Source organism: Xiphias gladius, chromosome 17 (genome assembly GCF_016859285.1).
Source record: "Xiphias gladius isolate SHS-SW01 ecotype Sanya breed wild chromosome 17, ASM1685928v1, whole genome shotgun sequence".
NCBI lineage: Eukaryota > Metazoa > Chordata > Actinopteri > Istiophoriformes > Xiphiidae > Xiphias > Xiphias gladius.
In genome coordinates this window covers 21,130,264-21,153,770 of record NC_053416.1, presented here as the reverse complement: position 1 = coordinate 21,153,770, position 23,507 = coordinate 21,130,264, and the positions used below count along the sequence as shown (strand labels likewise).

Below are 23,507 nucleotides of genomic sequence, written 5' to 3'. Positions count from 1 at the left end.
ACATGATGATTGCACAAAGCTAGATAGCTTAAGAAAAACAAAGATAGATAGATATCATAAGAAAAACAAGAAAACAAGACAACAACTCTTCATCCAAATGATTACAGTTCATATATAGCAGCATGCCAAATCAAACCCTCACTGTTTCCTGGCCTTTTTCTTCTCCTACATTTTATTTAGTCTCTAGAAACCTCACACGCAAATGCACGACAATTGTCATTTCTTTTTTGTCTGTTTTTCATGTTTGCAGCACCGAGGCAAATCTGACTGGAAGAACGCGGTGTACGGTGGTTGTGTAACTGGAGGAGCGATCGGATTTCGTGGTATGTGACCTGGTACATTTCCTCGGATGTTTTAAATTAAAAGTACTTTATTTCTGATGTATTCTTTTTGTCTTGCAGCTGGTCTGAAGGCTGGGGTCCTGGGATGAGGAGGCTTTGCTGCATTCTCTGCTGCCATTGAATATTATTTGCGGTGAACCACTAAAGAGTGGCTCTGTGGACAAGAACTTAATCCATGCACATCTGGGTGAGCCTGTAAAGACTCAAGCAGTGAGAACCCTAACTTTGTGAATATTTGCCTGCACATGGACGATTGCTGCAAAAGCAGAACGGATGTATTTGGTGAAAGCGACAGGTGCCTGTTTGTGCACAGTGATGCCACAGTGAACTAAAAAAGACCTGTCTGAATGTTCCTCTCATGTCTCATCACTTTTATCTTGTGGACAGTTTGAGCAAAGCAAACCAACTTCATATGGAGAATAGAGAGACTTAGCAGAGTGGGTCCCCTTCTGTGTCAGAGGTATGATGATGAAATGAAAATGTTGAACACAAATCACTTTCACACTGAGTCACGACCGCCTCAAATCAGACTCAGATAAACACTGTTCTTGTTGCAGAACATTGGTGTGATGTGTCAGTAACCAATCCATATCAGCTGTCATTAAAGCTGTTATTTGTTAACTTTGGCATGTCCATGTGTCCATGACCGCCAAAATTGTTAATTGCTATTTAATTACAGTATTGATTCTAGTTTGAATCTGTGTAATGTGTGTCAATACAGTTCGGAACATAAGTATTTGGACGGTGACACAATTTTCGTAATTTTGCCTGTACACCACGGCAGCTTTAATTCAAGGGGTTTGACAAAAATATAGCATTAACTGTTTAGGAATTGCAGCAATTTTTTAGACATAGTCTTTCATTTTGAGAGGCTCAAAAGTAATTGGACAAAAATTGGACAACTTTCATACGCCTACCTCCTCAAGAGTGTTCTTGACTTGGTTAGATGTTGTGAAGGGTTTTTCTTCATCAAGGAAAGAATTGATCATCATCATCACTTTAATGGCCTTCGTGGTCTTCCGGGCCTTTTGGTGTTGCCGAGCTCACCAGTGCAATCCTTCCTTTTAATAATAATGTACCAAATTGTTGATTTGGCCACTCCTCAAGTTTCTGCCACCTGTCTGATAGGTTTGTTTTCATATTTCAGCCTAATGACGGCTTCCTCCACGAACAGTTACCAAATGCAAATTCAACACTTGGAATCAACTCCAGACCTTTTATCGGCCTCATTTGTCATAAAATAACGAGGGAAGAGGCCACTCTTTGCCATGAAACTAATTATCGGTCAATTGTCCATTTACTTTTGAGCCTCTGAAAATAAGGGACTCTGTATAAAAATGGCTGTAATTCCTAAACGGTTAATGCAATATTTTTGTGAAACCCCCTTTGTGGCTTTGTTTCAAATCCATCTTGGTGGTGTACAGAGGCAAAATTACAAATATTGTGTCACTGTCCAAATACTTATGTTCCTAACCGTGTGTCTTTATTCTAGTCAGAAATGATTTTTCTTGTGTGGTGAACTTTGTTATACACATTTCATACAAAGTTTACAGAGTAAAAGTCTTTCTGTTTTGCACTATAAACGGCAGCCAAACTGCTCTCCTAGGACTGACCTCAGGAGGAACAACATAAATTTGGGGATCTTGTCATAAGTTATATGTATAACCCAAAGAAAATCACATATATAGTTCCAAGTCCCTGGACCATTTCAGTTTTCAAGTAGAATTGAGCTTTTTGGCAAGATGATCATTGATCATTTAATAGCTTTGACAAATTAGTGGCTCAGACTATTAATTATTTGAGCAAACAACACAAATATTGATCAGTAATACTGAAATAAATAAATAAACTAATAAATTAGACAAACCTTTACCCAAGGTGCAAAAACCATGACTTCATACATTTTAAATAGATGTGGCTCACAAAATAGGTTTGAATTTCCTTTTTCTTTTTTTTCAATGAAACACTTTCAGGTGTGACAGACCTAAATTGTACTGGCCTGTTTTGAAATGTTACTCAAGTAAGTGACACTAAAGGACAGACATTTTGGAAGATTCACGTTGGTAAAGTGTCAGCAAAGTGTTTAGAGGTGACTAATGTGGTCACTAATGTGGTTGAGTGATAGGTGCTGCTTAGAAAGTCATCTGTAAAAACGAAAACATGGGTGAACACTATGTCTTACCACTAGAAGTCCTCCCACTTCCGAATTAATGTGAGAGAAATCTGAAGCTGTGGGTCTCTAAGCCTCAATAAAAAAATTGGTTTGAATGTGCTGACATCAGCTATTTCAAAAAAACTGTTTCAAATACTTGCCAAAATCAAATACGTGAATATACACTCAGTGGCAACTTCAGTAATAAATATATAGTAAAATTAATAACAGTGTCAGTGAAAACTGAACACTATCATCTTTGTAAAGGCAGAATTTATGGTTGAGCTGTCGTGTTGGATTGCACTACATTTTACAGGTGCACCTTTTAAGGTGGCCACTAAGTGTACATATAGCTGTGCGTTTGAACAAACAGTATACACACAGTTATATTTATATTAATTTAAAAACTTCAGATATTTACCAGTTGTAGAAAAGGTGCGACTTGTGCTCTCAAAAACAACATAACATCAGTAGTATATCTAGTGTTCTGTGTATGAGTCACGAAAAACAGTAGATGATTAGCTTCCTTGGCTTCATCAGCAATGATACTGCAAAAGAAGTATATTTCTACTCTACTCTGTGACTAGTCATCACAAAATGTCTCAGTATACCTGCGTCTGCATTTGAGATGCTTTTGTTAACCCAACTTCACTGAGTTTAACTAGTTGCACAATGGGATTGTAGGGAAGAAATGCATAAAATAGGGCTTATTAACAGTGATAACTACTTACATTCGTGATATGGACAAAGTTAACACCCTGATCATTTTTACAACATTTTTTAGTATCAACATGTAAAATTATATGTATTGCATATAATACTTATTGTATATTTAGTAAGTATCCAAAATCCCACAGTACAAAGTTACACTTGTAACAGTAATACCTAGTCAAATATCTAGTCAAATGAAAATCAAAACAAATTCAATTATGACATTTACAATATTTATTTCACAAGGATGTTACATGTCAAACTGTGTCAGATTTCTGAATTATACATGAAAGATTATAATTTTGTTTACAATATTAAGAATTATTACAAGACAGTATGTAGTAATGTAGTACTCAGGACATAAAAAGTGTAAATACATCTACAGTAACATGTTGTATTGAATGTAACAAAGCTAAATGCTTTTAATCTTTTAGAATTCATTGTTTTCTCAATCAGTTAGAACTGTCTGTCTCTTTCTTGATTGTCTTGATTTCAGAGCCAAGAGGTGGTGAAAGCTTCCTGTGCATTTGTGTGTGCGAGGAGCTTCCCAAACCCGCCGGCACAGAAGAAGCACACGGTGACAACCTCCTCTGTGCAGGTCCGTTCGGGACGCTCCTCATCCTCTCGACTGGTAACTGAAGAGGGTGTTGTCGGGGCAGGAGGGGTCTTCAGACCGTATTTGGTGCCTGGAAGGATAAAGGCTGCTGAGAGTGGTTCAGGACTCTGCTCTAGTGCTGGGACGTCCACTCTCAGCTGCTCCAGGAGTGCTGAAGACACAGAACGAGTCCTGCCCTGTCAAGTAGTCAAACAAGTAATGAATTGTTTTGGACACTGTGATACAACCTCTGCTTTGTAGGTAGCTATTTCGTTGAATGTGGCCTCTAATAATGGAATTACATTGTAAACAACGCAATAATATTCAAGAAAGTTCCCATAATAAATCTAATCCACATACAGTATGTAATGTTAACTTTAGCTAATCATCACTTTATGTCACTAGTGGTACTTCTGTAGTCTTAGTGAGGGGATTACTCACTTAGCCTAGTGAAAAACAGGCGACCACCGCTTTCCAGTTTGTCCTGTGGTCATCCATCCTTCTCATCTGGTCCGGAGCAAACGTCTTCTCTGTCGTCAGAGAAGCCTGGGAGAGAACAGCTGCCTCTGCTGGATGCAGCAGATGAGGGGAAGTGCTCCGTCCTTCACATCTCCACCTGCCACAAGAAAAAAAAAATTTTGGTTGACTCTGTGATACAGCAACATGCCAGACAGCTCTGCTCTGTTGGAAGTGCAATCCAATGAGAGAATAATAAGTTATAGTAGCAACCCTAATGAAGTATTAACAAGTAATATACAGACAAGCAGGAAACATTTGTTACTGATGTCATTTAGCATGGACTTACCTTTGTCTGGTAAAGCCTCTACACCTTCTAAAGAAAAACTACATAAAAGTATAAAAGAGTTAGTAAGAGAAATAATCTCTGAGCCATTGAATAAGTGAAACAAAAATTTGCAGGACACTTTTGTAAATGTTGTTAGTAATTATTAACTTACCTCTGTATGGGCACATAGAGCTTAGTTGAAAATCAAGAAACACAGTGTTCACAGGATAAAACAGTTGTTGAATGATTAAATAAATAATGTTACGTAGTAAATTGATAAACAGGTATATTTTATCGAAGGTAGTTTACACAGTGTCTATGTCTCTATATAACAGGCTATAGAGGGTAATTTCCTTTGCAAGTCAGACACTCATACTTACCTTTTCCCCCACATCATGTCAGGAGCAGTGACTCCTATGGTGGAGCATTTCCTACATTACCTGCAGGATTGCTATTTTTTCAATCCTTGGCTCCTCTTCGCACAACATCCCCACTAAACCCCGGGATAGCATACCTGGGCCAGATGGGATACTGCAAATCCTGGCAAGTCTGACCAGGACAAGGTCCTCCTTTTAATACTCCTGCAGGGGGGCACTGAAGTATTTCACGCAGCATTGCTTAGCACTTTCATCTCATAGCAAGAAGGTTTTGGTCTTGCATGTTCTCCTTGGGCCTGTGTGGGTTTTCTTGCAGGGTCCGAGTCCAAAGGTGTCAACAAAACTCACAGGTCAGATTAGGTTGACTGATGACTCTAAATTGCCAGCCCTCCAGATTACAAATGGAACATCTAGCTACCACATATGTACAAATAGGTTTCAAGAGATGATCCAGCCACAAGATACAAGTGGGCCCTGGTGCAAGACGCTACCTAGGGCACTACCAACCTTGCAAGACGCAAAGGCTACTTGGGCATTGTCTCCTGCCTGTGAAGAATCAGAGGCCTGAATTTGAAGGAGCTGAGTCCCTGTACTTCTCTTCCCTGCTTCCGTTTGTAAAGGAGCTGAGGCCTGACGTAGAAGGAACTGCATCTTCAGGGTTTTCCTCGTAATTCACCCTCGGCCTCTTGCTACTTACCTGCTCTGTGTAACTCTCTTGGAAGAGAGTTACAGACGCGAATGCTACTTGGGGCTCCACCAGCTCCGCCAAATGAAAGGTTTTTACAGTTTTCCCAAACATCCAGCAAACAGCGTTAGCAAAAACTCTAATCAGAGTCGCTGTCATCAGCCCATCTTGGGGTTCCAAAAGGGACAAAAGGCCATGGTCTCCTGCCTGTGAAGAATCCAAGGCCTGAGGTTGAAGGAGCTGAGTCCCTGTAGTTCTCTTGAGTGCTTCCGTTTGAAAAGGAGCTGAGGCCTGACGTAGAAGGAACTGCGTCTTCAGGGTTTTCCTCGGAATTCACCCTCGGCCTCTTGCTACTTAGCTGCCCCGTGTAGTTCTCTTCCCTGGTCCTCTTTGTGGAGGAGCTGAGGCCTGAAGTTGAGGGGGCACACTCTTCCAGCCTCTCAGAAAATGGGAGTACACTTCCCTCAGGTCGTTCCACTTGCTGCTCGGGAAGCTTCTCGGGCTGAACGGGTACCTGCGGGTGCCCGACCATCAGCTGCTGAGGAGCAGCGGCAGGACCACAAACGGGAGCAGCATCAGGAATACGAGCGGGAACAACAAGAAGAGGTCTAAAGTCGTCTTCAAGGTCGTCTTCAAGGTACTCTTCAGAGAAAGTCATGGTGCTGTACCCTGAATCATTGCTGAAGTCGCCAGACCAGACCTCACCAATTTCACTTTCTGAGTCGGTCTCGTCGACTTCCCTATCGTCTTCCTCAAACTCCTCTTCCTCACCAGATGAGATGTTGACTGGGAGATTGTTGTCTTCGTCATCATCCACAACCAAGATCAGTTCAGGGAACCCATCTTCTGCAGGACGTCCAATGATGTCGTCTACACCACCTGAGAGGAAAAGGTTAAAGCAGCTGAAAAACCTGATTTCAAATTGTAGTATTTCTCATATAATTAGATAGTAAGGACTAAATAAGCAGCACAAATACACTAACTACGACTGTTAAAGAGGTGATCCCATTTTAACATTAATATCAAATATTGTACAGTTCTGCTGTTATTACTTTGTAGAGAATGAGAATAACTTTATGCTGCATACATCTGAGACTCCATGATAATCACTGTTTACTTAGTCACATGGAAAAACTTTGAACTACCGATGTGTTGAGCTTAGAAGAAACTTTTCACAGACATGGAAATTTTTAACTATAAGAATTTAAAAGTATATTCACAATCACAATGTAAGTCATTGATTGAAAATCAACAACTTTGTGTTTGGAATCTCAGCATGATTGAAAGTATAAGCCTATTTTACTAGCGTATTTACACACAAAATTGATGTACACAAGCTTTTTACAGCCCTGAGAAGTTTTACAACTCATGTTTGTGGGATGTGAGAAAGTAAGAATAATGGGGGCAGCTAAGGAGAATCACCTGCCTGCTCAGTGTTGTCAGAATGTGTTATAATGGCCATATTCAAGGCAACTGGTTCGACAGCACAGTTTTGTGATGACTATCTTGAATGTGGTGACAAACACTAGTGGAAATATTACTTTCATTTAGATCTGAGTATTTCTGGACAGAAAAAGACACTGAAACTCTGACCTCTGTTTTCACATTTCAAGGCAACTTTGAGTTGAATTGTATCTAGCTGATGTCTGTTCAGAGAGCTAATAAATAGCCCATCTGTGGTAATGATTATTTCATATTTACAAGTTAAAAACATTGTATTTTTCTCTGGTGCAAAGATTGTAACAATGGTTTAGTCTGAGTTGAATCTAATGAGATTTCAAATCAGAGCAAATTCTGAAAACACAATTCTTCACAGCCATAAAATAAAATCATGTAATAAAAAAGAAGGTTACATTTAGAGTTCTTCAGAAGCCTGAGTAGATAATACATTGCAGAACAACAACAACAATTATCGTCTCAATTTAAAAAGTTTTTAATCATAAGGTGCCCGTCAACAACTCATAATTCATAACTGGCAACGAGACTGGAGAGGAGGAGAGGAGAAACTCGCTACGCTGCGCGCATGGCACACACACGCGTCCGGTCGAACAACAAATGGCTTACTTCTCCTCCAAAAATAAGTAAATAAACAATGTCACACTAAAGAGCTAAGAGCATTTCAGTGTTATCGAAGTAACAAAATGTCACCTACAAACTCTGTGATGACTGAACACGACAGTGGAGGCTGAAGAAGGTCCAAAAACAGACATCTTCCATTTAATCTCCTTCTCAACAACATTGATATCTTGGTGCATTTTGAGGAATATCTGTTAATTACTTCATTCAATGTGATCGACTGTGAACATGAAATTACTACACAACTCGCTATCAGCTCCGGATATAATAAGTCAAGCTTCAAGAATCAAGCTAGCTCAGGGTCCCAACCACACACAACAACAGGCCCCGCTGCGGTTCCACCTGTACGTCCGGACGTTCTGACGTTAGGGCCTAAACGTTCCATCGTCTCCATGGTGCACAATAAAAAACTTTTTTTGGCATTATATGAAATTTGGCCCAGTCGCCATCTTTTTCCAATAATTTTGATGCAAAATTCGGACAATTTGATGCCCTCAAACCAAAACAACTGTTTTCAAATCACGACACTAACTGTTCATGACTTCTACAACTTTCCCGGGATAATTTAAGAAATTCTGTCCATCAAATAATCATTTCACACTGAATAATCGTCGAAGAAGTGTCTAGTTTCACCGAATCTGTGTTTTCCCAACAGGCCCTAATGACATAATGTGAACTGTTCATCTTTAAATTCATAGTGACATTGATTTACACACTGATAAAGCTTGTAAGGATATTAACGCGATGAATCAACGAATCAGTCAGAAGTAAAATGATTTCAATAATATAGAATAAATAGAAAAGTTGTCTTACCTGCATCGTTGTCCAGCACCTGCTGGGGGGCGACTCCCTCCGGCAGGTGCTCCTCCGGGATCCGTGGTCTACTGGAGGACATGTTCAGACTCCTCGGTTTTCCACAATAGTCCAGTGATCCAAAGGTTTGGTTTTTCAGCAGGATCCGCTTTCCGGTAGTTTGTTTCCAGGAATGAAATTCTCCAAAAGTTTGCTTTCCACAGCTTTGGTTTGCAACAGGTCTATTCGTTTCCAAGTCCAGGTGCAAAAGGGGAGAATCCGAATGATGGGCACCCTTATATACCCACCGTGACGTTTTTTTTTTAGTGACGCACGCACGCGCGTGCGTGTACGTGGAGAAGACGCAGAGAGACGTTATTTTTCTGATTTTTTCCAATTTATTTTTCAATTTCCTTCATACTTCTGTGTTTTTTAATACATTATAATAAGGTTGTTATGTGGCAAAGTGAAATCCATTAATTGTCTCTTTTTTTTTTCTTATTTTCTGGATCATTACTGACTTGTAAACGTTATACAAGGTGTTTCCGTTATACTTACGCCATTACGACAAAGCTGGATTTGAAACTGACACCAAGTTTGAGAGAGAGCGTTCGGGGAGAGTTAAGCAGACCAACAGATTGTATTAACTGTCCATTTTTTGTGTCTCCATGTTCATATGTAGTTATGATTTTCCATTTCTTCCATAGACTGTCTCCCTCAGCACCTAATATGTCCATAATGATAAAACCCACACATTTGAGAGCACTTCCGCCGTTCTCGTGCGGTTTACTGTGGTGCACATGCACCTACATCTTCTTGTGTGTTTTTGTTCTCAATCACGTTGTGTTTTTACAGTGTCCATGTAGTGCAGAGTTGTGCAAAACCATCCTCTCCAGTGTTATCAGTTTTGTTGCTGAGCTCACTGGATCCATAGTAACTCTCGCACCATCAAAATAAAGTTTTTAAAAGCTCTTTATTGTCGTATTTGTCCCAAACACTGACACAACGAGACACATTTACCTGCAGCAGCTGAAAGACTGTTAACAGGTCAGTGATGACGCTGTCCTAGCCGGACTACCTCCGACTTCTCCCAGACCTTTAGGAATGGTCCTAAATTCTGACTGATGAGTCAGAACAGTTTTTGTAAAAAAAGAGAAAGAGAAAGTCTTATAAACTTCCCTTACTGTTATGTTGACTACAACAACTTGTGCTCTACTGTATATCCTATGATATATGCTATTTGGAATACTGTTCACATAAATCTTGAATGAGTTCACAGAGGATATAGTTATCATTTTAACTGAAACTCACCTGGAGAGCCTATAAAATGTTTGTATGTTCGTGAAACACATTTAAATTCTTTCTATATTTCCCAAACAGACAACCTAGTTGTCAAAATAAAAGGGAAACATTTCAACAAAGGTTTACTGCTGTGGCCATGTCATTGGCTTTCAAACTGACCAACACACAGCGCAGCTAATACGATAACTATTGAACTTTTTAAGAATGATAAAGATGTGGTTAATACAAATGTGTATTCATGCGAAATCCATCAATTTATGAACTTTTTTATGTTGTACAGATAATGAGGGAACTGGGCCAGACCTTGGATCTCTCATCAGAGATACAAGGCCGTGATTTCTATGGGTTAATTACCAATCGGGCCTTCAAGACACGGGCCTGGGGGCCTAAAAGGTCATGGGGCCTCTGAGCCCGAGCCTCTGTGTGAGGTCATTGTTAATATTTATTGTTGGAGAGAGAAAGTACAAAGTCAAGAGTGCTCTTGAAAAACAGGCCGTCTCATCATCCATCCACTGCAGATCTCACACTCATCTAAGAAATAAATAGTTTAGGCTTCAGGTTTTGTTGTAAGTGCTTCAAACCTGATCATCAGGTTCTGTATTAGGCCTTAGATCCAAAGTGTGGACCTCATTGAAACACTGAGCTAATGTTTCCAGGATTAAAAGGTGTTTTTGTGGGTGGTGTAAGCTAAGAATATGCATTTACAGATTTCAGCAGGTCTGTACGTCTGCCTTAAATATTTCAACTTATCAGAGAGTTAGCAAATTTCCAGTCAGGAGAGTTACACTTTCACTGGAGGTAACCTTCAACAATTCCTAAAACTGACGGGGGCAAAAAAAAAAAAAAAAAACAAAAAATATGCACTTGAAATCTTCAGCTTGAAAAAAAAAAATCTAGCTCTAATTTTTTTTTGATGAGATTGAAAAAAATTGTGTGTAAAAAAAAAAAAAATTGAAGGCAGTCACAAAGCTGAAATATGAATGCAAGCGGGGTTCTGCAAGACTGAAAATGATACGCTGCCAATGTGGAAAACTGAAAAAAGTGCTGTATGGAGTGGATAGTCTGGGTGGCATTTAAGGTCACATGCACCATATAATCAGCTCAGAGATCTTACAAAATGTTGATAGGAAATGTTACGGTGTAGCATTTCTGTCGCTATTGGTTCTTATGTTACTGATCCACTGTTTCTAAGAAGACAATATTATTGATCTAGGAGATCTTAAATCCTAAAGTACAGTCAGAAACAAAGTGAGAGTTTTTGGTAACTTTTATTTTACTAAAAAAGGGGGAGAAGTTCACATTGACATTTAGCCTCAATATTACAGTATATTGAAATTCTTCTCAAAAGGAGTAAAATACAACCGTTTTTATTTTTATTTGATTTTAATCTTATATTAAAAATATCCAATAGTACTCATCTAGCATTGCTTACAGTATCTTAAGATATGACGCAGGCTTGATAGCAGAAAGGTTGGCTTTGTATAGAGCAGAGATGGGCCTTGGCCAGTCTTAGTGAGGGCAGAGACAACTAACCTTTGTGTTACCCAGCCTGCTTTGATTGACAAGCTGATCATGCAATGAGGGCAACTACACAAATCATCCTATAGATTATAGGATTATTATCCTATAGGCTTGCAATGCAATAACGAGAAAAAAGCTAAATGTTCCATTCATTGTGGGGTTTTTTTCCCCAACAACCTTCATGTCTCAGAGTGGCCTTTCTCCTCTACAAAGTGATCAGAAATTGATTGGCCGACTTTCTGGTGTTTTTTTCTGTACAGCTTACCAACCATGTACGTGGTGGATGAGAAACTCAGACTAAAAAGAACGTCACTACCTGAATAAACTTCAAAAAACAGACTCCTCAGAGCTCCTCTCTAGTTGCGAAGAACTGTACAGGCACACATTTTATATATATTTAAAATAAATAGGGCTAATTTGGCCAAGACTCACTGGGGAGGGCAGTTCTCTCTCGTTTGTCAGTACAGAGAGACACATGCCAGCCATTTATCAGGATGGCTTCCCAGCTACTTCTACACCTCACAAGTTCTCATAGTCCCTTAAACACACACACACACACACACACACACACACACACACACACACACACACACACACACACACACACACACACACACACACTTATTCAAGTACATCCACATTGTCACTCATACACCCAGCCTCCTCCACCACGTGCACAAAGCCAGAAAGACAGGAAAAGGAAACAAAAACAGCTGTTGAACAGAATAATCATACATGTAAATGCCATTTTTCTGGAATGCCTCTGATCAGGACAAAATGCTGGAGGTTGAGTCGACTGGTTTCTGAAATCATAAAACCAGTTTCTGGAAAGGGCTCACTTGATGACCCCACCATGCACACTTGGGCATGATCCCGGACCACTAATCCAGGCTTTGGCCCCTGGACCTCTCAACCTTTCCCATGGTGGTCCCAGAACTTTCACTAGAGTCTAGTAAAGAAAAACAGCATCATCATGTAAATATGACACTATTCATCACTCAACTGTGTAATGAGATTTGGATAATAAAATACGAATTAATTATTTCGAGTTATTCCACAGGAGAACTAAATTGGCCAAAATGTCTGGCTGGAGCTCTAAACAAAGGAATCAATGAGTAAAGAAGATTTCATAATGTCACTTTGTGGACAGGGATTGAAATTCGGAAGTATCTGAATTACATTTACAGGCACTGCTACAAGAGTGGGTCACATTAGATGTGATGGTAGTTTTTAAAGTAACATGAGATCCCTGACACAGCTCCAAAAGTACCAAATGCGTAATTGGTGGACAAACTACAGGAGCATTAGTGTAACGAAAAACAAACGAAACAGCTGAAATACTTAATAAGTCAATGGGAGCAATGTGGAAAATCATGACAACAAATGGCCAACACATCTTTAAATGGAACAGTATTTCCAACTTGATACAAGGTTGATAAATGAAACTCACCAGCTGTGCGGGGGTGTTTGCAGTTGTGTTTACTCACTCATCTTTCATAATTAATAATAATTTCTATTTGCTTTTGTCGTGAAAGTGCAGGGGGATAATCTAACAAGGCTTCATGCATTCTCTGTAATTACATTACATTACAACTATGTTTGAGGGACCTCATGGTAGTTCTGTTCTGCTTTTTTAACTTGCCTCATATGGTCTTATAGCTCCCTCTGGTGTAGGACTGTTTGCTGTTTTTGACTTTCCCACATGATGATTGCACAAAGCTAGATAGCTTAAGAAAAACAAAGATAGATAGATATCATAAGAAAAACAAGAAAACAAGACAACAACTCTTCATCCAAATGATTACAGTTCATATATAGCAGCATGCCAAATCAAACCCTCACTGTTTCCTGGCCTTTTCTCTTCTCCTACATTTTATTTAGTCTCTAGAAACCTCACACGCAAATGCACGACAATTGTCATTTCTTTTTTTGTCTGTTTTTCATGTTTGCAGCACCGAGGCAAATCTGACTGGAAGAACGTTGTACGGTGGTTGTGTAACTGGAGGAGCGATCGGATTTCGTGGTATGTGACCTGGTACATTTCCTCGGATGTTTTAAATTAAAAGTTTTATTTCTGATGTATTCTTTTTGTCTTGCAGCTGGTCTGAAGGCTGGGGTCCTGGGATGAGGAGGCTTTGCTGCATTCTCTGCTGCCATTGAATATTATTTGCGGTGAACCACTAAAGAGTGGCTCTGTGGACAAGAACTTAATCCATGCACATCTGGGTGAGCCTGTAAAGACTCAAGCAGTGAGAACCCTAACTTTGTGAATATTTGCCTGCACATGGACGATTGCTGCAAAAGCAGAACGGATGTATTTGGTGAAAGCGACAGGTGCCTGTTTGTGCACAGTGATGCCACAGTGAACTAAAAAAGACCTGTCTGAATGTTCCTCTCATGTCTCATCACTTTTATCTTGTGGACAGTTTGAGCAAAGCAAACCAACTTCATATGGAGAATAGAGAGACTTAGCAGAGTGGGCCCCCTTCTGTGTCAGAGGTATGATGATGAAATGAAAATGTTGAACACAAATCACTTTCACACTGAGTCACGACCGCCTCAAATCAGACTCAGATAAACACTGTTCTTGTTGCAGAACATTGGTGTGATGTATCAGTAACCAATCCATATCAGCTGTCATTAAAGCTGTTATTTGTTAACTTTGGCATGTCCATGTGTCCATGACCGCCAAAATTGTTAATTGCTATTTAATTACAGTATTGATTCTAGTTTGAATCTGTGTAATGTGTGTCAATACAGTTCGGAACATAAGTATTTGGATGGTGACACAATTTTCGTAATTTTGCCTGTACACCACGGCAGCTTTAATTCAAGGGTTTGACAAAAATATAGCATTAACTGTTTAGGAATTGCAGCAATTTTTAGACATAGTCTTTCATTTTGAGAGGCTCAAAAGTAATTGGACAAAATTGGACAACTTTCATACGCCTACCTCCTAAAGAGTGTTCTTGACTTGGTTAGATGTTGTGAAGGGTTTTTCTTCATCAAGGAAAGAATTCTGCAATCATCCACTTTAATGGCCTTCGTGGTCTTCCGGGCCTTTTGGTGTTGCCGAGCTCACCAGTGCAATCCTTCCTTTTAATAATGTACCAAATTGTTGATTTGGCCACTCCTCAAGTTTCTGCCACCTGTCTGATAGGTTTGTTTTCATATTTCAGCCTAATGACGGCTTCCTCCACGAACAGTTACCAAATGCAAATTCAACACTTGGAATCAACTCCAGACCTTTTATCGGCCTCATTTGTCATAAAATAACGAGGGAAGAGGCCACTCTTTGCCATGAAACTAATTATCGGTCAATTGTCCATTTACTTTTGAGCCTCTGAAAATAAGGGACTCTGTATAAAAATGGCTGTAATTCCTAAACGGTTAATGCAATATTTTTGTGAAACCCCCTTTGTGGCTTTGTTTCAAATCCATCTTGGTGTGTACAGAGGCAAAATTACAAATATTGTGTCACTGTCCAAATACTTATGTTCCTAACCGTGTGTCTTTATTCTAGTCAGAAATGATTTTTCTTGTGTGGTGAACTTTGTTATACACATTTCATACAAAGTTTACAGAGTAAAAGTCTTTCTGTTTTGCACTATAAACGGCAGCCAAACTGCTCTCCTAGGACTGACCTCAGGAGGAACAACATAAATTTGGGGATCTTGTCATAAGTTATATGTATAACCCAAAGAAAATCACATATATAGTTCCAAGTCAGTGGCCATTTCAGTTTTCAAGTAGAATTGAGCTTTTTGCCAAGATGATCATTGATCATTTAATAGCTTTGACAAATTAGTGGCTCAGACTATTAATTATTTGAGCAAACAACACAAATATTGATCAGTAATACTGAAATAAATAAATAAACTAATAAATTAGACAAACTTTACCCAAGGTGCAAAAACCATGACTTCATACATTTTAAATAGATGTGGCTCACAAAATAGGTTTGAATTTCCTTTTTCTTTTTTTTCAATGAAACACTTTCAGGTGTGACAGACCTAAATTGTACTGGCCTGTTTTGAAATGTTACTCAAGTAAGTGACACTAAAGGACAGACATTTTGGAAGATTCACGTTGGTAAAGTGTCAGCAAAGTGTTTAGAGGTGACTAATGTGGTCACTAATGTGGTTGAGTGATAGGTGCTGCTTAGAAAGTCATCTGTAAAAACGAAAACATGGGTGAACACTATGTCTTACCACTAGAAGTCCTCCCACTTCCGAATTAATGTGAGAGAAATCTGAAGCTGTGGGTCTCTAAGCCTCAATAAAAAAATTGGTTTGAATGTGCTGACATCAGCTATTTAAAAAAAAAACAGTTTCAAATACTTGCCAAAATCAAATACGTGAATATACACTCAGTGGCAACTTCAGTAATAAATATATAGTAAAATTAATAACAGTGTCAGTGAAAACTGAACACTATCATCTTTGTAAAGGCAGAATTTATGGTTGAGCTGTCGTGTTGGATTGCACTACATTTTACGGGTGCACCTTTTAAGGTGGCCACTAAGTGTACATATAGCTGTGCGTTTGAACAAACAGTATACACACAGTTATATTTATATTAATTTAAAAACTTCAGATATTTACCAGTTGTAGAAAAGGTGCGACTTGTGCTCTCAAAAACAACATAACATCAGTAGTATATCTAGTGTTCTGTGTATGAGTCACAAAAAACAGTAGATGATTAGCTTCCTTGGCTTCATCAACAATGATACTGCAAAAGAAGTATATTTCTACTCTACTCTGTGACTAGTCATCACAAAATGTCTCAGTATACCTGCGTCTGGATTTGAGATGCTTTATATTAACCCAACTTCACTGAGTTTAACTAGTTGAACAATGGGATTGTAGGGAAGAAATGCATAAAATAGGGCTTATTAACAGTGATAACTACTTACATTCGTGATATGGACAAAGTTAACACCCTGATCATTTTTACAACATTTTTTTATATCAACATGTAAAATTATATGTATTGCATATAATACTTATTGTATATTTAGTAAGTATCCAAAATCCCACAGTACAAAGTTACACTTGTAACAGTAATACCTAGTCAAATATCTAGTCAAATGAAAATCAAAACAAATTCAATTATGACATTTACAATATTTATTTCACAAGGATGTTACATGTCAAACTGTGTCAGATTTCTGAATTATACATGAAAGATTATAATTTTGTTTACAATATTAAGAATTATTACAAGACAGTATGTAGTAATGTAGTACTCAGGACATAAAAAGTGTAAATACATCTACAGTAACATGTTGTATTGAATGTAACAAAGCTAAATGCTTTTAATCTTTTAGAATTCATTGTTTTCTCAATCAGTTAGAACTGTCTGTCTCTTTCTTGATTGTCTTGATTTCAGAGCCAAGAGGTGGTGAAAGCTTCCTGTGCATTAGTGTGTGCGAGGAGCTTCCCAAACCCACCAGCACAGAAGATGCAGGTCCGTTCGGGATGCTCCTCATCCTCTCGACTGGTAACTGAAGAGGGTGTTGTCGGGGCAGGAGGGGTCTTCAGACCGTATTTGGTGCCTGGAAGGATAAAGGCTGCTGAGAGTGGTTCAGGACTCTGCTCTAGTGCTGGGACGTCCACTCTCAGCTGCTCCAGGAGTGCTGAAGACACAGAACGAGTCCTGCCCTGTCAAGTAGTCAAACAAGTAATAATCGTTTTAGACACTCAACCTCTGCTTTGTAGGTACCTATTTTGTTGAATTTGGCCTCTAATAACTGAATTACATTATAAACTGATTAAAATTCAGGAAGGTTCCCGTAATGGATCTAATCCACATACAGTATGTAATGTTAACTTTAGCTAATCATCACTTTATGTCACTAGTGGTACTTCTGTAGTCTTAGTGAGGGGATTACTTACTTATCCTAGTAAAAAACAGGCGACCACCGCTTTTCCAGTTTGTCCTGTGGTCATCCAACCTTCTCATCTGGTCCGGAGAAAATGTCTTCTCTGTTGTCAAAGAAGCCTGGCAGAGAACAGCTGCCTTTGCTGGATGCAGCAGATAAGGGGAAGTCCTCCATCCTTCACAGCTCCACCTGCCACAGCAAGAAAAAAACTTGTTTGACTCTGTGATACAACAACGTGTCAGACAGCTCTGCTCTGCTGGAGGTGCAATCCAATGAGAGAATAAGTTATAGTGGTTACACTACTGAAGTATTAACAAGTAATATGAAGACTTGCAGGTGACATTTGTTACTGTTGCCATTTAGCATGAACTTAGCTTTGTCTGGTAAAGCATCTACACTTTCTAAAGAAAAAATACATAAAAGTATAGCTGAGTAAGAAAAATTATCTCTGACCCATTGAATAAGTGAAATTAAAATTTGCAGAACACTTTGGTTAATGTTAATCATTAACTTACTTCTGTATGGGCATCTAGAGCTTAGTTAAAAATCTAAGAACAGAGGAAACAGGACAAAACAGTTGTTGAAAGATTAAATACCAAGGGCTTTGACAGCCCTGCCAAAGAGTCGAAGGCTACCCGAAGCTTTACCCAGACAAGTGCAAAAGCCAGCCCTCTCAAGGTTTCAAAGAGATGATCCAGTGGGCCCTGGTGCAAGACACTACCTAGGGCACTACCAACCTTGCAAGACGCCAAGGCTACTTGGGGCTTCACCAGCTCTGCCAAATGAAAAGTTTTTACAGTTTTCCAAACATGCAGCAAACAGGGTTGTCAAATACTCTAATCAGAGTCGCCGTCATCAGCCCATCTTGGGGTTCCAAAAGGGAGAAAAAGTCCACTTTCTCCTGCCTGTGAAGAATCCAAGGCCTGAAGTTGAAGGAGCTAAGTCCCTGTAGTTCTCTTCCCTGCTTCCGCTTTGTAAAGGAGCTGGAGCCTGACGTAGAAGGAACTGTCTCTTCTGGGTTTTCCTCATAATTCCCCCTCGGCCTCTTGCTACTTACCTGCTCTGTGTAACTCTCTTCCCAGCTCCTCTTTGTGGAAAAGCTGAGGCCTGAAGTTGAGGGGGCAAACTCTTCCGACCTTTGAGAAGCTGAGAGTAGACCTCCTTCAAGTTGTTCCACTTGCTGCACTGGAAGCTTCTGGGGCTGAACAGGTACCTGTAGGTGTCCGACCATCAGCTGCTGAGGAGCAGCAGCAGTACCACAAACAGGAGCAGCATTAGGTATATGAGCGGCCTTAAGATTCCAAAGAGATGATCCAGCCACCAGATACAAGTGGGCCCTTGTGCAAGACGCTACCTAGGGCACTTCCAACCTTGCAAGACGCAAAGGCAACTTGGGGCTTCACCAGCTCTGCCAAATGAAAAGTCTTCACATTTTTCCGCACATGCAGCAAACAGGGTTGTCAAAAACTCTAATCAGAGTCGCTGTCATCAGCCCATCTTGAGGTTCCAAAAGGGACAAAAGGCCACTTTCTCCTGCCTGTGAAGAATCCAAGGCCTGAAGTTGAAGGAGCTGAGACCCTGTAGTTCTCTTCCGTGCTTCCGTTTGTAAAGGAGCTGAAGCCTTACGTTGAAGGAACTGACCCTTCTGGGATTTCCTCATAATTCCCCCTCGGCCTCTTACTACTTACCTGCTCTGTGTAGCCCTCTTCCCTGCTCCTCTTTGTGGAGGAGCTGAGGCCTGAAGTTGAGGGGGCAAACTCTTCCAACCTTTGAGAAGCTGAGAGTATACCTCCTTCAGGTTGTTCCACTTGCTGCTCGGGTAGCTTCTGGGCTGAACGGGTACCCGCAGGTGTCCGAACATCAGCTGCTTAGGAGCAGCAGCAGGAGAATAAACGGGAGCAGCATCAGGAATACGAGCGGCCTCAAGATTTCAAAGAGATGATCCAGCCACCAGATACAAGTGGGCCCTGGTGCAAGACGCTTCCTAGGGCACTTCCAACCTTGCAAGATGCAAGGCTGCTTGGGGCTTCACCAGCTCTGCCAAATGAAAAGTTTTACAGTTTTCCAAACATGCGGCAAACAGGGTTGTCAAAAACTCTAATCAGAGTCGCTGTCATCAGCCCATCTTGGGGTTCCAAAAGGGACAAAAGGCCACTTTCTCCTGCCTGTGAGGAATCCAAAGCCTGAAGTTGAAGGAGCTGAGTCCCTGAACTTCTCTTCCGTGCTTCCTGTAAAGGGGCTTCCTCATAATTCACCCTCGGCCTCTTGCTACTTACCTGCTCTGTGTAGTTCTCTTCCCTGCTCCTCTTTGTTGAGGAGCTGAGGCGTGAAGTTGAGGGGCAAACTCTTCCAACCTTTGAGAAACTGAGAGTAGACTTCCTTCAGGTTGTTCCACCTGCTGCTCTGGAAGCTTTTGGGCTGAACGGGTACCCGCAGCTGTCCGACCACCAGCTGCTTAGGAGCAGCAGCAGGAGCACAGACGGGAGCAGCATCAGGAATACGAGCGGCCTAGTGGTACTTCTGTACTCTTAGTGAGGGATTACTCACTTAGCCTAGAGAAAACAGGCGACCACCGCGCTCCAGTTTGTCCTGTGGTCATCCATCCTTCTCATCTGGTCCAGAGCAAACGTCTTCTCTGTCGTCAGAGAAGCCTGGGAGAGAACAGCTGCCTCCTGCTGGATGCAGCAGATAAGGGGAAGTGCTCCATCCTTCACATCTCCACCTGCCACAACAAGGAAAAAAAAAACTGTTGGTTGACTCTGTGATACAGCAACATGCCAGACAGCTCTGCTCTGTTGGAAGTGCAATCCAATGAGAGAATAATAAGTTATAGTAGCAACACTACTGAAGTATTAACAAGTAATATACAGACAAGCAGGAAACATTTGTTACTGATGTCATTTAGCATGGACTTACCTTTGTCTGGTAAAGCATCTACACCTTCTAAAGAAAAACTGCATAAAAGTATAAAAGAGTGAGTAAGAGAAATAATCTCTGAGCCATTGAATAAGTGAAACAAAATTTGCAGGACACTTTTGTAAATGTTGTTAGTAATTATTAGGTAGTTTACACAGTGTCTATGTCTCTATATAACAGGCTATAGAGGGTAATTTCCTTTGCAAGTCAGACACTCATACTTACCTTTTCCCCACATCATGTCAGGAGCAGTGACTCCTGGTGGAGCATTTCCTACATTACCTACAGGATTGCTATTTTTTCAATCCTGGGCTCCTCTTCACACAACATCCCCACTAAACCCCAGGATAGCATACCTGGGCTAGATGGGATACTGCAAATCCTGGCAAGTCTAACCAGGACAAGGTCCTCCTTTTAATACTCCTGCAGGGAGGCACTGAAGTATTTCACGCAGCATCGCTTAACACTTTCATCTCATAGCAAGAAGGTTTTGGTCTTGCATGTTCTCCTTGTGTGGGTTTTCTTGCAGGGTCCGAGTCCAAAGGGTGTCCACAAAACTCACAGGTTAGATTAGGTTGACTGATGACTCTAAATTGCCAGCCCTCCAGATTACAAATGGAACATCTAGCTACCACATATATACAAATAGTTTTCAAGAGATGATCCAGCCACAAGATACAAGTGGGCCCTGGTGCAAGACGCTACCTAGGGCACTACCAACCTTGCCAGATGCGAAGGCTACTTGGGCTCCACCAGCTGGCCAAATGAAAGGAATTTTACAGTTTTCCCAAACATCCAGCAAACAGCGTTGTCAAAACCCCTAATCAGAGTCGCTGTCATCAGCCCATCTTGGGAGCTGATGGGCTGATGACAGGAGCAGCAGCAGGACCACAGACGGGAGCAGCATCAGGAATACGGACGGGAACAACAAGAAGAGGAGCGCCAGCAATAAAAGAAGGATGCATCCTTCGCCAGTCCTGCCAAAAGCTTTCTGGTGGGAACTGCTGGACGAGAGGGGACAGAGGTCTAAAGTCGTCTTCAAGGTCGTCTTCAAGGTACTCTTCAGAGTCAGTCATGGTGCTGTACCCTGAATCATTGCTGAAGTCGCCAGACCAGACCTCACCAATTTCACTTTCTGAATCGGTCTCGTCGACTTCACTATCATCTTCCTCAAACTCCTCTTCCTCACCAGATGAGATGTTGACTGGGAGATTGTTGTCTTCGTCATCATCCACAACCAAGATTAGTTCAGGGAACCCATCTTCTGTAGGATGTCCAATGATGTCGTCTACAGCACCTGAGACGTAAAGGTTAAAGCAGCTGAAAAACCTGATTTCAAATTGTAGTAATTCTCATATAATTAGATAGTAAGGACTAAATAAGCAGCAAAAATACACTAACTACGACTGTTAAAGAGGTGATCCCATTTTAACATTAATATCAAATATTGTACAGTTCTGCTGTTATTACTTTGTAGAGAATGAGAATAATTGTATGCTGCATACATCTGAGACTTCATGATAACCACTGTTTACTTAGTCACATGGAAAAACTTTGAACTACCGATGTGTTGAGCTTAGAAGAAACTTTTCACAGACATGGAAATTTTTAAATATAAGAATTTAAAAGTATATTCGCAATCACAGTGTAAGACTTTGAGTCATTGATTGAAAATCAATATATCTTATTTAAATTATTACAGTTCATATATCTTTGTGCATTTTGGGGAATATCTGTTAATTACTTCATTCAATGTGATCGACTGTGAACATGACATTACTACACAACTCGCTATCAGCTCCGGATATAATAAGAAACTTTGGCATTATATGAAATTTGGCCCAGTCGCCATCTTTTTCCATTAATTTTGATTTGGACAATTTGATGCCCTCAAACTAAAATAACTGTTTTCAAATCACGACACTAACTGTTCATGAATTCTACAACTTTCCCGGGATAATTTAAGAAAGTCCGTCCATCAAATAATCATTTCACACTGAATAATCGTCGAAGAAGTGTCTAGTTTCACCAAATCTGTGTTTTCCCAACAGGCCCTAATGACATGGTGTGAACTGGTAATCTTTAAATTCATAGTGACATTGATCTACACACTGATAAAGTTTTTAAGGATATTAAAGCGATGAATCAACGAATCAGTCAGAAGTAAAATGATTTCAATAATATAGAATCAATAGAAAAGTTATCTTACCTGCATCGTTGTCCAGCACCTGCTGGGGGGAAACTCCCTCCAGTAAGGGGCTCCTCCGGGATCCGTGGTCTACTGGAGGACATGTTCAGACTCCTCGGTTTTCCACAATAGTCCAGTGATCCAAAGGTTTGGTTTTTCAGCAGGATCCGCTTTCCTTCCTTCCAAAAGTTTGCTTTCCACAGCTTTGGTTTGCAACAGGTCTATTCGTTTCAAGTCCAGGTGCAAAGGGGAGAATCGAATGATGGGCACCTTATATACCCACCGTGACGTTTTTTTTTAGTGACGACGACGCGCTGCGTGTACGAGGAGAAGACGCAGAGAGACGTATTTTTCTGATTTTTCCAATTTATTTTTAAATTTCCTTCATACCTCTGTGTTTTTTAATACATTATAATAAGGTTGTTATGTGGCAAAGTGAAATCCATTAATTGTCTCTTTTTTTTTCTTATTTTCTGGGTCATTACTGACTTGTAAACGTTATACAAGGTGTTTCCGTTATACTTACGCCATTACGACAAAGCTGGATTTGAAACTGACACCAAGTTTGAGAGAGAGCGTTCGGGAGAGTTAAGCAGACCAACAGATTGTATTAACTGTCCATTTTTGTGTCTCCATGTTCATATGTAGTTATGATTTTCCATTTCTTCCATAGACTGTCTCCCTCAGCACCTAATATGTCCATAATGATAAAACCCACACACTTGAGAGCACTTCCGCCGTTCTCGTGCGGTTTACTGTGTGCACATGCACCTACATCTTCTTGTGTGTTTTGTTCTCAATCACGTTGTGTTTTTACAGTGTCCATGTAGTGCAGAGTTGTGCAAAACCATCCTCTCCAGTGTTATCAGTTTTGTTGCTGAGCTCACTGGATCCATAGTAACTCTCGCACCATCAAAATAAAAGTTTTTAAAAGCTTTTATTGTCGTATTTGTCCCAAACACTGACACAACGAGACACATTTACCTGCAGCAGCTGAAAGACTGTTAACAGGTCAGTGATGACGCTGTCCTTGCCGGACTACCTCCGACTTCTCCCAGACCTTTAGAATGGTCCTAAATTCTGACTGATGAGTCAGAACAGTTTTTGTAAAAAAGAAAGAAATTCTTATAAACTTCCCTTACTGTTATGTTGACTACAACAACTTGTGCTCTACTGTATATCC

The 23,507-nt window shown here is 40.3% G+C and overlaps 1 protein-coding gene and 2 long non-coding RNA genes across 3 annotated transcripts; 1 reads left to right on the top strand and 2 right to left on the bottom strand.

Annotated features, from left to right (window-relative positions):
• Positions 1–252: 252 nt before the first annotated feature.
• Positions 253–962, top strand: LOC120802139. The gene is made up of 2 exons (XR_005709200.1): positions 253–323; positions 402–962. It is a non-coding gene; the product is annotated as an uncharacterized LOC120802139 (long non-coding RNA).
• A 2,488-nt stretch (positions 963–3,450) lies between these two features.
• On the bottom strand, positions 3,451–5,666 carry LOC120802138. The gene is made up of 3 exons (XR_005709199.1): positions 4,605–5,666; positions 4,241–4,415; positions 3,451–3,996 (listed from the first exon to the last, which is right to left on the bottom strand). It is a non-coding gene; the product is annotated as an uncharacterized LOC120802138 (long non-coding RNA).
• A 118-nt stretch (positions 5,667–5,784) lies between these two features.
• On the bottom strand, positions 5,785–8,845 carry LOC120802906. Its single transcript, XM_040151091.1, has 3 exons — positions 8,535–8,845; positions 5,942–6,524; positions 5,785–5,797 (listed from the first exon to the last, which is right to left on the bottom strand). The coding sequence occupies exons 1-3, from the start codon at positions 8,614–8,616 to the stop codon at positions 5,785–5,787; spliced, it is 678 nt and encodes a 225-aa protein (XP_040007025.1). The 5' UTR covers positions 8,617–8,845.
• Between the last annotated feature and the right edge of the window lie 14,662 nt (positions 8,846–23,507).